This window comes from Rhinolophus hipposideros (assembly GCF_964194185.1).
Source record: "Rhinolophus hipposideros genome assembly, chromosome: 11".
Taxonomy (NCBI): Eukaryota; Metazoa; Chordata; class Mammalia; order Chiroptera; family Rhinolophidae; genus Rhinolophus; species Rhinolophus hipposideros.
In genome coordinates, this window is record NC_138057.1 from 44,036,552 (window position 1) to 44,049,410 (window position 12,859).

The 12,859-nt window shown below is 40.6% G+C and overlaps 1 protein-coding gene across 9 annotated transcripts in view; it reads left to right on the forward strand.

Annotated features, from left to right (window-relative positions):
• Positions 1-12,000, forward strand: part of TLE4 (TLE family member 4, transcriptional corepressor) — a 142,402-nt gene extending 130,402 nt beyond the window's left edge. For all 9 annotated transcript variants that reach the window (XM_081066080.1, XM_081066081.1, XM_081066084.1 and 6 more), the window contains 6 exons: positions 4,178-4,427; positions 5,525-5,772; positions 7,267-7,414; positions 7,862-8,012; positions 8,372-8,448; positions 10,326-12,000. In XM_081066080.1, coding sequence (XP_080922206.1) covers positions 4,178-4,427; positions 5,525-5,772; positions 7,267-7,414; positions 7,862-8,012; positions 8,372-8,448; positions 10,326-10,433 — 982 coding nt within the window. In that variant the 3' untranslated portion in view covers positions 10,434-12,000. The remainder of the gene's footprint in view (positions 1-4,177; positions 4,428-5,524; positions 5,773-7,266; positions 7,415-7,861; positions 8,013-8,371; positions 8,449-10,325) is intronic.
• The last annotated feature ends 859 nt before the right edge of the window (positions 12,001-12,859 follow it).

Below are 12,859 nucleotides of genomic sequence, written 5' to 3' on the forward strand. Positions count from 1 at the left end.
GTCTCGTTTATCTGAAAATAAAAAGTGAGAGTGAGTGTAAGAGAGAGGCAGCACTTAACCACCATTGAAGTTACTTATTATTCTGCATCTGTTGTATGTTTTCCCTTGTAGGATGTATGCTTTGGAGGGTAGGGACTCTGCCTCTCTTACTCACCTCTGAGTCCACAGCACCTGATAGTACCTGGCTCGTATTAGGCATTTAATAAACACTTTCCGACTAAATGGTAACAAGCATTTTATATGACTCTGGCCTTCAGTTTGCCGTACTCATCCTCCTCATGCCGTCTCTCTTACTTTACCTAGGAAGTTAATGCCCTTTCTTCATCTCGCAGCACCATTGCCATTTTTCCTGTCTTTCTCACTCTGTCAAAATCCCAGAGAACCATGGCACGAGCCCTGTTCATAGCATAGGCTAGCTGACATTTTTTAATATTTATGTGAATATCTCACTAATGAATCTGCTTCTCCTCCCACCTGTTCCCCGCCCTCCCCCGTAGCCTATGACGTCAGGAGAACAGGTGGTATGTGGGTTTTTTCTTTCTGTTCTATCCTCAGTCCTGTTGTACCCTCAAGCATGGTACTCAGGGGTACTCAGGGAATGTGTGTTGAATGAATGAATCTCTTAGTAAGTTGTTATGTAATTAACCATCTTCCCTCCTCCCCCTTTCATTTCCCATCCCTCCCCCACTTCCCCTTTCCACTTTATCCTCTCTTCCTGGTTATCAACCTCCCTGACTGTTCTTGCTAGAGGTTCCTTAAATGTAAGCATTCTGTTAGTTTCTGCATCTGTTGTACTCATGGTGTGCTCTGCTCCAGGATTATTCTTTCTTCTTTTTAGCTTCTACTATCACTTCTTTGTGGATGACCAGACCTTGATCTGTCTAACCTGACTTCTCTCCTGAATCACAGTGCTTAACTTCTGGATGTGCTCTTGGGTTCCCCATGCCCTCAAGTTGAAGAAAACCAAACTGTTTACCTCCTGACATGTGTACACTTCGGTTATGCTTACCTGTCACCTTCTAATGGACTGCAGTCTACCTAGTCACTTGGGGTCCAAACCTTATAGTCGTCCTCAGTACCACTCTCTCAGGTCCCACGTCTAATGTCCGTCCAAATCTATTGATTTGACCAAAGAAATACTTTACATCTGTTGTCTTCCTAGCTTCCCACCTCTGACATACTGCTTTTCTCTTACAACCCAGTTCTGAGTGTTTCTGTGTAGTCCACAGAGAAAGAGAAAGCCCTCATTGTCTGGTGCCTACCTCTCTCAGAGCCATGTGCTTGCTTCATCTTTCATGGAGCTCCTCAATCAGTAATGGGCTGAATTTTGATGAATGTGAGTAGCCTGTAGATTTTTGCATTAAGTAACCATAAACTGCTGTAATTTGATTCTAAAACTTCTCTGCAGCTTGGCCCAAGCTCCTATCCTTTGTGTACCCACAAATGCTTTCCTTTGGTATGTCTTCTGTAAACTTCTTCCATAAACAGAGCACATTCCAAAGCTCCATGCCAAAGCAGAATGACATCATTTCCAAATGGGCTATGCCTGTGATACCCTCAGGACAGGCCCTGCTCCCTCCCACATACCGCTAACATCTCCTGCCTCCAGATGTCTCATAAAAGCCTCACTCGTTGTCCCCTCCCTGACTTCAGTGCCCTAAGAATAGAGATGTCTGTTAAGGGAGATGCTCTAATTTAAGTTTCATTTGGAACCAAATGCTTCACAACTGGGGGGTTTTCCCTGGAAATGAGTTGGAGATGGAGCTGCTGATAGGTACTCACAGGTGGGTCTTTGGGAGTCACATGGGATACTTTTTCAGGTTCAGCTTCCATTTAGAATTTGTTTTGTCAAGTCTCATAGGACTGTGTGTGTGTGTGTGTGTGTGTGTGTGTGTGTGTGTGTGTGTGTGTGTCTCACATCAGCCATTTCACCATCTAGACCTGGAGACTCCTTAAAGCTTAGTGATTTTGGCTTATTGATCTCTATTAGTAAGGCATTTATTGGCGTGATCTCTAGGCAAAAGTCTCATCACAGGCCTCTGAATCACCCAAAGTAGAAGGCAGTGCAAATTTGCAGAGTGCCCTGCAGAAGTAGGTACCATACTGAACATTGGCTGTTTTAGTTCTTCGTGAAGTATAGGTAGCGTTCTCTCCATTTTAAAGGTTCTGAGAGGCTAAGTAACTACTGATGTCACACAGTGGCTAGTGAAGAGTTGACCTGAAATTTCATCATAGATCTGTGACTCTGACATTTTTTTTTATTTATCTTTGAGCTTTATTAATATTCTGTGCATCCAACAAGTCCAAAAAGTATACATAATAAAGCCATGATTAATATTAGGATAGTAAAAATTTAAACGAATATTGGTTTTAGGTGAATAGCCTTTGAAAGATATCATATTAGTGACGCACAAAGCAGATTCTTTTTTTTTTGACTACTTAGCATTCATTTAAATTCTAGATTATTATAATGGTTTCAGAGCAGAATGTCTCATGATCCACTGCTTTTCTGAAATGATTTTTATTTTTTAATTATTTTCACTTATTTTTTTTTTAATTCACTTATTTTTGCAACATTTATTGTTTACTTACTAACTAGTAATAGCAGGCTACATTCTGACAAAGCTGACGGACCATCTCATTTTTTATTGTTTACTCATTTTTAATTTATTGGGGTGACAATTGTTAGTGAAATTACATAGATTTTAGGTGTACAATTCTGTATTACATCATCTATAAATCCCATTGTGTGCTCACCACCCAGAGTCAGTTCTCCTTCCATCACCATATATTTGATCCCCCGTACCCTCATCTCCCACCCCCACCCCCCTTACCCTCTGGACCATCTCATTTTTGCCCAGGGCAGAGGGGTGTCCTAGAATGCTGGTCTTTCAGTTTTTTGTTTGTTTGTTTGTTTTAATAAACATTTATATCCCTCACACGGTGATAACTCCCCTTCTCCAATCTATTACCCCTCTGACATCGCATACAGACATTACATTTCCACTGTCTCTATTCCTAATGCTGTACTCCACTTCTTGTAACTATATAAATATGTATAAAATTGTAGTTGGCATTCATTATTGTTCAGCTTCAGGCGTACAGTGTAGTGATCAGGCATCTAGATCATCCCTGAGGTGGTCTCCCTAATGAGACAAGTGTCCATTGATATTCTACAGAATCTTTACAACACTATTGATTACATTCCCCAAATTGACTTTCAAATCCCCGTGGCAATCTTGTTACCGATTATGCATTCTAATCCCTTAACCTTCCCCTTTATCCCCACCTCCCCCATCTAGAAATCCTTAGTTTTTCTTCTGTGTCTCTCAAACTTTCTGATTAGTTCATTCATTTATTCTTTTCTGTAGATTCTACATATAAATGAGATCATATGGTATTTGTCTTTCTCTGTCTAACTTATTTCACTTAACATAATGTTCTCTAGGTCCATCCGTATTGTTGCAAATGATAAGCTTTCTTTCTTCTTTATGGCTGTGTAATACTTCATTGTATAAATGTACCACAGTTTCTTAATCCAGTCATCTACCGATGGGCATTTTGGTTGTTTCCATGCCTCGGCTATTGTGTATAGTGCTGCAATAAACATAGGGGTGCATAAATTTTTTCAAATTAGAGTTTTGGATTTCTCTGGATAGATACCTAGGAGAGGAATTGCTGGGTCATAAGGTCGTTCCATTTTCAGATTTTTGAAGTAACTCCATAGTGGCTGTACCAGTCTGCAGTCCCACTAACAGTGCACAAGGGTTCCCTTCTCTCCACATCCTCGCCAACACTTGTTGTTTGTTGATTTATTGATGATAGCCATTTTGACTGGGGTGAGGTGCTATCTCACTGAGGTGAGGTGGTTTTTATTTGCATTTCTCTAATGATTAGTGAAGTTGAGCATATTTTTATGTGTCTGTTTGCCATCTGTATGTCCTCTTTAGAAAAATGTTTCTTCATGTCCTCTGCCCATTTTTTAATTGGGTTGTTTGTTTGTTTGGAGTTGTATGACTGAAAATTATGATCTTTCTACTATACTAGGCACATTTGACTTGTTTGCAAATCTTAAGTATCACTGAGAATGTTTTTGTTTTATCTCATTACGCTGACCAGTTAAGTAATGTTTTTCACATTCCCTTCTTCCTATCTTTTCTCCTCTCTACTGCCTTAGAGCATACTCCTTCCACGTTACTGCAGATGGTCAGATGCAGCCTGTCCCTTTCCCCCCCGACGCCCTCATCGGACCTGGCATCCCCCGGCACGCTCGCCAGATCAACACCCTGAACCACGGGGAGGTGGTGTGTGCAGTGACCATCAGCAACCCCACGAGACACGTGTACACGGGAGGGAAGGGCTGCGTCAAGGTCTGGGACATCAGCCACCCCGGCAATAAGAGCCCTGTCTCTCAGCTCGACTGTCTGGTGAGTAAATGTGGATGGACAGGGCTTAGACCTTCATTCAAAAAATAGGATGGGATGGTAAGAGACCTGGATAGACGAGCAACACGCAGTATTGATCCCAAGTGGGTAGTTGTTTTCAGCGGTTTGTGGTCTTTCACTTGGAGATTTAGAGTGCTGACAAGGAGGCGTGTCTTCTTTCAGTTCCTCAAGGTGGAATTATCCCGTTCTTCACGAGGCATGTGCACCAGGACAGTTTTCAGCTTGCCCAGCGCGTGGGAACAGGCAAACCACTTGTTTTCCCATCTGATAAAGGAGTGGAAGAAAACTTAAGAGCCCACAGTGGTTTCTGTGAGAGGTCACCTAAATATCATAACTAGTCACGGGGACAAGAGTAACTTGATACTTCACATGGCAAACACTAGACACCCCCTGAGCTGCTTCATGGCTATCTGTTTTTGAGTTATTTAGGAAATTTCCGTTTGATCTTCTTTCTTAGACCAGCAGTAGGATTTTTGCTGCAGCCCGAAGCTAGGTCAGTTTAACATAACAAATGTACACAGAGTCCAAAACATAACCTCATGAACTGGGAGGAAATTGTTTCTTTCTGTCACTTAGCACTCTCTGATCCTGTCTGCCTCTAATTGGTGCTGCTGCTTAATCAGTAAAACCCGTGATGCCCTTGAGCCAGGTAATGGAGGACCGGGTGGATGGAAGAGACCATGAGGTCTCCTGAACCCCCCGGTAGTTTGGGCAGCAGTAGCAGGACCTCCCCTGCCAGTTGGAGCATACCACGCCCCCGCGTGGCGATCCCCGCGTTACGGGGGCTGCCCAGGTGGCTAAGGCAGCTGGTTGACTTGGTGGTGGTAGGGGGGTCTAGGTCTTTGCCTTTACGTGCTAAGTAAGATTAAATGTCTTAGCACTAAATTTTGTAGATCAAGTTTAAGTACTTCTCTAATTTCATGTAATTTTCTAGCATTAATCTACTTTATCATTGTCATAAGTAAAAATGGCTCATTAAAACCAGGAGGGAACACAATACTTTTATGGATTTCTGCTCTCGTGTTAATGCTGTTTTTCTTTCCTCATGAGTAATCTCTTGATGGTTTTTGTCTCTGTAGAACAGGGATAACTACATCCGTTCCTGCCGATTGCTGCCTGATGGTCGCACCCTGATTGTGGGAGGGGAAGCCAGCACTCTGTCCATTTGGGACCTGGCCGCTCCCACCCCGCGCATCAAGGCCGAGCTGACGTCCTCGGCCCCCGCCTGCTATGCCCTGGCTATCAGCCCCGACTCCAAGGTCTGCTTCTCCTGCTGCAGCGACGGCAACATTGCCGTGTGGGACCTGCATAACCAGACGCTGGTGAGGTGGGTCAGCAGGCTGCTCACCAGGGCGAGAGGAAGAGCTGGTTTTACCACGTGTGCCAGAGATGTGTGTGTGTGTGTGTGTATGTCTGAAAGATGAAATATGCTTAACTTACTAAAAAATTGTTAAGAACAGGCTCATTTCAAGATACCAGAAACAAATTATTAATGTAAAATCTTGTTTTCTGCATTATTTGAATTTTATTAAATGAGGGGGTAATTTTCTTTTTCTTCTCTCTCTCTCTGTGTTTTTTTTTTTTTTTCTTTTTTGACTTTATACTGAGCATCACCAATTCAGGTTTTAAAAAACTGAGGTCACTTTTACATAATTAATGTACATGAGGTTCCCATGACCTCATGAGCTCATTAAACACCTATAATTTGCCATCTGTGCTTGCTAACACACTGCCATTGTCCACAGACACTCACTGAGAGGTTTAATAGTACGTGCGGCTATTCTTGGTACTGTATGTACCTGACACATTCATTCCTTCAACAAACGATTATTGAGCACCTACCATGGACCCAGGATTGTGTTCGGTGCTCTTCACCCTGAAAAGGTCTGGATTGTCTACAGTCCCGCCTTTAAGGATGGATAGACATAACTATGATGTCTGTTTAGAAATGAGATTGTGTAGGATTGGTGTTGATAGGTAAAGCCCTGAAGCAAGTCTCCAGATGTCAGCACCTGAGAGCAGGAAACAAGAGGTGTGATCCGCTAAATGGTGTGAGAAGGTTGTAATCAAGTGTAGCTACAAGTCAGAAGGAATGTGCAAGGAGAAAAGGACTCTACTGCCTTGCCTGTCCGTAAGATATTTTGCAGGACTGAGCTCTGTATATGAGTCCAAAAACAAAACTTTCATTCCTCTTGAGTAAGGCTGTTACGAGGAACTACTTCTAATCCCTTCTTCCCCTCAGTGTCTTTTGCACAGTTTACCAGCTCCTGGTGCTGCTGAGTCACCCTCAGGTTCTGTCCGTGCCATGTGCCTTTCCTGAGAGCGTGGCCTTCTGGTCTTGCACAGCCACCTGCAGTTGCATTGTTGCTCCCTGCAACAGAGTGGCTTCTCCTCCCTGTGCCCAGCCCCATAGCTTTGTAGACAGGAAATACTCCTTAAATTCTCTCCTTCATATCACAGTGATAAAATAGGTCTCAGAATACATCTTTGATTAGTTCATATACATGTTGCTGTGTGTTTTATTTTGTTCATTTCAGTTGGAGATTTTTTTCCCATCAGTTACATAGTGTTTTAGCATAAGAGTCATTTTAAATACTTCTAGTGTTCAAAAATAAAAAGTGCAGAAAATTCAGCATCTCAGTTAAACTTTAATCTCTCTACGTATATGCTTTCTAATTACTTTGAATACTTAGAAAACATAATACAACAAAATGAAATCTACAAATAAGGCCTTCAATGAAATTGATTGCTGAGCCATTCTAGAGTGAATTCACCTAAAAACTGATTTTAAAGACTTTTACCTCCATTTTGACATTTTCAGGCAATTCCAGGGCCACACAGATGGGGCCAGCTGTATTGACATTTCTAACGATGGCACCAAGCTCTGGACGGGCGGCTTGGACAACACGGTCAGGTCCTGGGACCTGCGCGAAGGGCGGCAGCTGCAGCAGCACGACTTCACCTCCCAGGTGCAGCCCCGTGCCGGTGACAGTTCAGGAGACATGGTTTTGGGAAATACGTGGTGTACTTAAGGAGTGATTCCCTTACCACGTGATGAAGTCACTTTTACCTCGATCAGATAGCTGAAAATTTCATTGTTTTCTGTCAAAATACAATAGTATATATTTTATTAAAGGATTAAAAATCTCATTTATTATAAGCTTTTAGCAGGTTTTTATTTAAAAGTCCATCTGCACATATTTGAATTTTACATAACTGATTAGTAAATTACACTGTGGAGATCTGTCTCATTACTTTGGGATCACCCATGTATTTGACTTTGATTTCTTCCTGTACAATTCCAATTATCTTGATTTCCTTCATAATCTAAGTAGTCTCCCAGAAGAAACAGTACCTCCCAGGTAAAGGAAGCGTGTCCCCTGTAGTCACCATCACTGCCGCTGTTTTAATTCTAGATCTTCTCTTTGGGCTACTGCCCAACCGGAGAGTGGCTCGCAGTGGGGATGGAGAACAGTAACGTGGAAGTCCTCCATGTCACCAAGCCAGATAAATACCAGCTGCATCTTCATGAGAGCTGTGTGCTGTCGCTCAAGTTTGCCCATTGTGGTAAGCAGTTCCTCTCGTCCATTTTCTCTCACCCTGAATCATCCCTTCCTTCCACCCTTCTGCTAATTCATTTGAAGTTAGGTCCTTTAGCTCATTAACATGTCCCTCTTCCAAATAACATTACTTCTTTATGCATGCCCACTTCCCTAATGCCATGTAATTTTTTTCATTACCCACTTTGCCCTTCTCATAAGTATAAATGACACATTAAGCCTAGGAGAATGGGCTTTATTTTGAAACTCTTGTTTGTTGTAAATTTGATGAGATTTCTGTGAATAGCTTGATACTCTGGAAAGCAAATCTCGGGTATCTGACAAAGTACAACGAACATTGCTTTTTTTGAAACCTTCTTCCTGTAGGCAAATGGTTTGTAAGCACTGGAAAGGACAACCTTCTGAATGCCTGGAGAACACCTTATGGGGCCAGTATTTTCCAGGTAACACTTACCTTGTTTAGTAGCTTCACTTACCGTGTGCTCACTGTGTGGTACTTGTTTAACAAAACTCTCTCGGTGCTTTCTCTCAGATTATTAATACACGTAAGCATCTAGGAGATAGGAGCTAGTATTCCCATTTCACAGAGAAGAAAACTGTGCCTGAGGGAGGCTAACGTCACAGCCACAGCTGTGGAGCTGGGGATCTTCTCCAGTCCTCTTTCAGCCCAGAGCCAAGATGTGCCCGCTGCACTAACCAGCTCGCATCCCTCAGTGCCTTTTTATACGCTGGAGTAGATAGACGTTTGATGTCTCTGTGATTTTTTTTTTTTTTTTTTTTTGCATTGCCTATTTTAAATTTTTATACTTAAAATTTGAGCATTTTGCTGAATAGTATTCGTAGTATTGTTATTTCCAAAGATGAGTGTTATGGAAAAGTTCAATAAATCTTGATTAATTTTATAAACTTCTATTCTTCTTATTAGCTCAGTGGTACTTGGTGTAGTTTGTGAAATTATTTGTAGGAGAACCAGATTGTAGATATGATATACACACACAGTCTCTGTCCTCTCTCTCATAATAGTATGGGAGAATTTCCTAGGCGAGTTAAAAAAGACTTGTCATTTTAATCTTCTGTATGTAGGATGTTATTTTTTAGGTGTTGTTCTTTTTTTAGGACTAACGTCACATAATGTAACATCTACAGTTTTCTTGACCAAGTGATATTAAGTCACAGAGTAGATTATAATTCAGTTGAATCCAAAAATACATATTTTGAGTGAAAATACTGTGTAAGATACAAAAAAGGACAAAAATACCTGATTCTTACTGTCACGAAATTTATAATATAGTGGGGTTTGTGTATTGTGAGTCACAGCCTTTTAGATGGTCCCAACTAGAACCTTTGAGAAAAATAAAAATATTATAGTCCATCTTTTGTAGTCAGTATAAGTATTATATCTTAGGTATATACTGGATTGTAAATTAAAATATATTCAGATTGGTTACAGTCAAAAAAGTTTGAGAAACACTGGTAGTAGGTTAGCAGCTGCATGTCAAACATTCATTTTTTTAAGTGTTCAGAGTCCTAGTTAAAATCCTTGGGTTTTTTGTTTGTTTGTATGTTGTGTGTGTATGTTTGTTAGTTTGTTAGCATAATTCAGTTAAAAGTTAACCGCGAACTCTTTGTAGTTAGTGCAGTTGAACAAGGTATCCAGGGCTCGAAGTACAGTACACTTTTCTTTCTAACTATTGAACCCCTCCCCACTAGCATATTTGTGTTCTGTTTTCACACAGGGTAAAATTAGGCTTTATTTTAGAAATATTTTTCCATTCCCTGTCAAAAATGTAGCTTCCGCTGCTCTCACCCATGTATTAATGACCTCACTTGACCGCGAACGGCAACCCTCTAGAGGGGGCAGTCAGGTTAGATGTCTTTATCTGTTTGCCTTTGTAAGGAAACCGAGGCTCTGACAGGTTTAGTGACTTGTCTGGTGTCTCGCAGCTCCACCTAAATCCAAGACATCTGAGTGAAGTTCAAGGTTTTCATATTAAGAATACGTGCCTCTTAACTACCTAGAGAATAGGATTTTAAATACGGTCTTGCTTCATCAGCAGAGGTTCTCATACTACTGACATGCCTGGCACCTGAAGTCCCTGGTGCAAGAGGCTGCAGACTAACTTGGTGAGGTGTCCCGAGGAAGGCACCTGCTCATACACTTTAAAGAAGTGCCAAGATCGCCTTTCCTCACTTGGACTCCTATTTGGTCAATGGAACATGTCATGCTTCTTTTTGCCCCAAGTCCTCCAGTCCTGCCTCTCAGTATTCATGGCTTTGTCTTTCAGTACTTAACATTTGTGTTCATATGTTTTTATCCTAGTCCAAAGAATCCTCATCGGTGCTCAGCTGTGACATCTCTGTGGATGACAAATACATTGTCACTGGCTCTGGGGATAAGAAGGCCACGGTTTATGAAGTTATTTATTAAGGACAAATCTTCATGCTAACTGGACTCCTTCTCCTTGTAGCACTTTGTTCTATCACCTCCCCCCAGCCTCCCGCATCTAAAACCAAGGATTTCAAATACTCATTGCAGTTGTGGTGTTTAATCCCTTTCCTTCCCCTCACTTCCTCCTTGCTATTGAATTGTGAATACTCATTAAGAACCTGTGATACCAAATCTTCAGTTATCTACTTGGAAGAACATGGAATAACCATACTTAACAGTGAACGGAATCTTTAATTATGTATTATATCTGTAATATATTTATTTTGTTTAAAGAAGGCTTTCTAACAATGACCGACTAAATAAAGCTATCTGCTCCTGCATTGATAATGAGGAAGCGTTGTATTTGATACCCCTCCCCCCCTTTTTTTGGCAAAGGTGGGGATAGGAAAGTTTAAAATAATTGATTAAAAATGTCACTAAATGTAGACTAATGACTGTATAGAGATGTGAAATGTATAATTACATATGGAAGCAATATGTTGCTGTGTTAGATTTTGTTTTTGTTTTCTACTTATTTTTAAGATGTTCGGAAGTTTGAACAATTATGACAGGCCACGTCATATTCATTTGAGTCTATTTGGACGACTTTAACCAATATATCTATAGCTTTAGATTATATTCGATAAAAGTAATTGGACTTTTCTTTTTCTTTTTTTTTTCTTTTTGACTTGTTGATAAGTGTCTTTGTAATGTTTTTTAATTCTTTTTTTATTGTAGTATAGACATATGAACAAATCAAATTTGGCCTCAAAGAGAGAACTTAATCCCTTCTGGATATTTTTGCCACGTTTCTTTGCAAAGGGAGATGTTTATCTTTGGGCAGTTTTGTCATTAGGAGAGATTATGGGCTATTTTTTGGCATGTTCTTTGGAAACCGCACAGATTCCTCCTGCTGTGCAAGTCAAGTCTTTTACAAAACAAGGACAACAGTGGAGGATTTGCAAGGACCTCCCTCTGCAAACCAGAAAGAATGGACTCTCACCTGGGATGAGGACTTCCTTTCTTTACCTCCGGTTCTTTCCATGTCTTAGTTGGATGTCCCTAAAATGGACACAGGCTGTGCCATTGTGCCAGAAACATTGTGTTATCTTTTATGTTGTTGTTGTTGCTGTTAAACTATGATATGTGACTCCCTTTTTTTTTATTATTTTTTGTTTGAATGCTTTAAAAATCTTTTAAGTCTGTGGATCTGCTGATGTACAGTGCCTTTGCTGCTATGGATCAGAATCAAGAGAACCGTGTAGATAAACTTTATTGTGTAAGTAGAAAATTCCTTAATTTCATACTAGAAATGGATGGATGCTGCAAGTTGAAATGGACTGTCCATTGACGTTCCTAATGTGGTAGCAGAAAAAACAATGGTGTCTTAAGTGCTTAGTGTTTGATGTCATTAACAGTTTCGTAAAACTCTACAGTGTAGAAAGATTTTGATACTAAACTGTGCATTGTACATAGTTCTAATGCATTGTATTGACCACCAGTACTTCTATAATGGTAGATTGTTTGTGCATTCAGACTTTTAAGCATTAAACATAAATAACTTCTAGTATGCTTATTTCTAATTCTTTGTTTTGCTGGTGTTAGTTTCTTTTTTATCTTGGACTATGCCACTCCGAGCTATTAAAAATTACTAGTTTTTTTCAAGGGAGATCAGTGTTCACCTAATGTGGAGTGTTTATTGTTGCTATTTTAGTTTTGTTTTTATTTTTACTTGAGAAGAGCTAGAAGGAACAACGGATAGAAGTTATCAATGGCAGGTTGCTACCAAGTATTTATTGAGTGCCTCTTTGGTTTATAAAAGTACCTATCGAAAAGTTGTCATGTTACTCAAAGCCTTGGATGCTTTAGAATTGTACTGTTCAATATGGTTGCCACTCTCCATTTGTGCCTTTTACGTTTATTAAAATAAAGAATTCAGTTTATCAGTCACACTAGTTAGTGTGGCATTTCAAGTGTTCAGTAGTCACATATGGTTGTTGGCGACTGTATTGGATGACACGATTTTATAGAACATTTCCATCATCAGAGTAAGTTCTATAGGACCAACGCTGCTGTAGAGTCAGCCCACACATTTGAACACACAAAGCCTCTTGGACTGCTACTGGTTGGATGTGAAGATTCAGCAGAAGGAGGACCTTAAAGAACTAAATACCTGGGACTCAGAAACTTGCCATTTGAAGGCTCCACTGGGTAGAAGGCTGGGAGTTGGGAGCCCCACGGTGGTCTGGAATGTGCTCGGTGATCAGCTGTAAGAGGTATTGACCCTCTGTGCTAAGAGTTGAGCAGTGTTCACCAGTGGGGTTGGTTGGAGAAGCACTTCAAATGTGAGTACTGTGAGCTCGGCTCCATCAGATAATGACGTTTTTAAAGTATTCTCACCTCAATATCAGTGTATCCTTATTAAA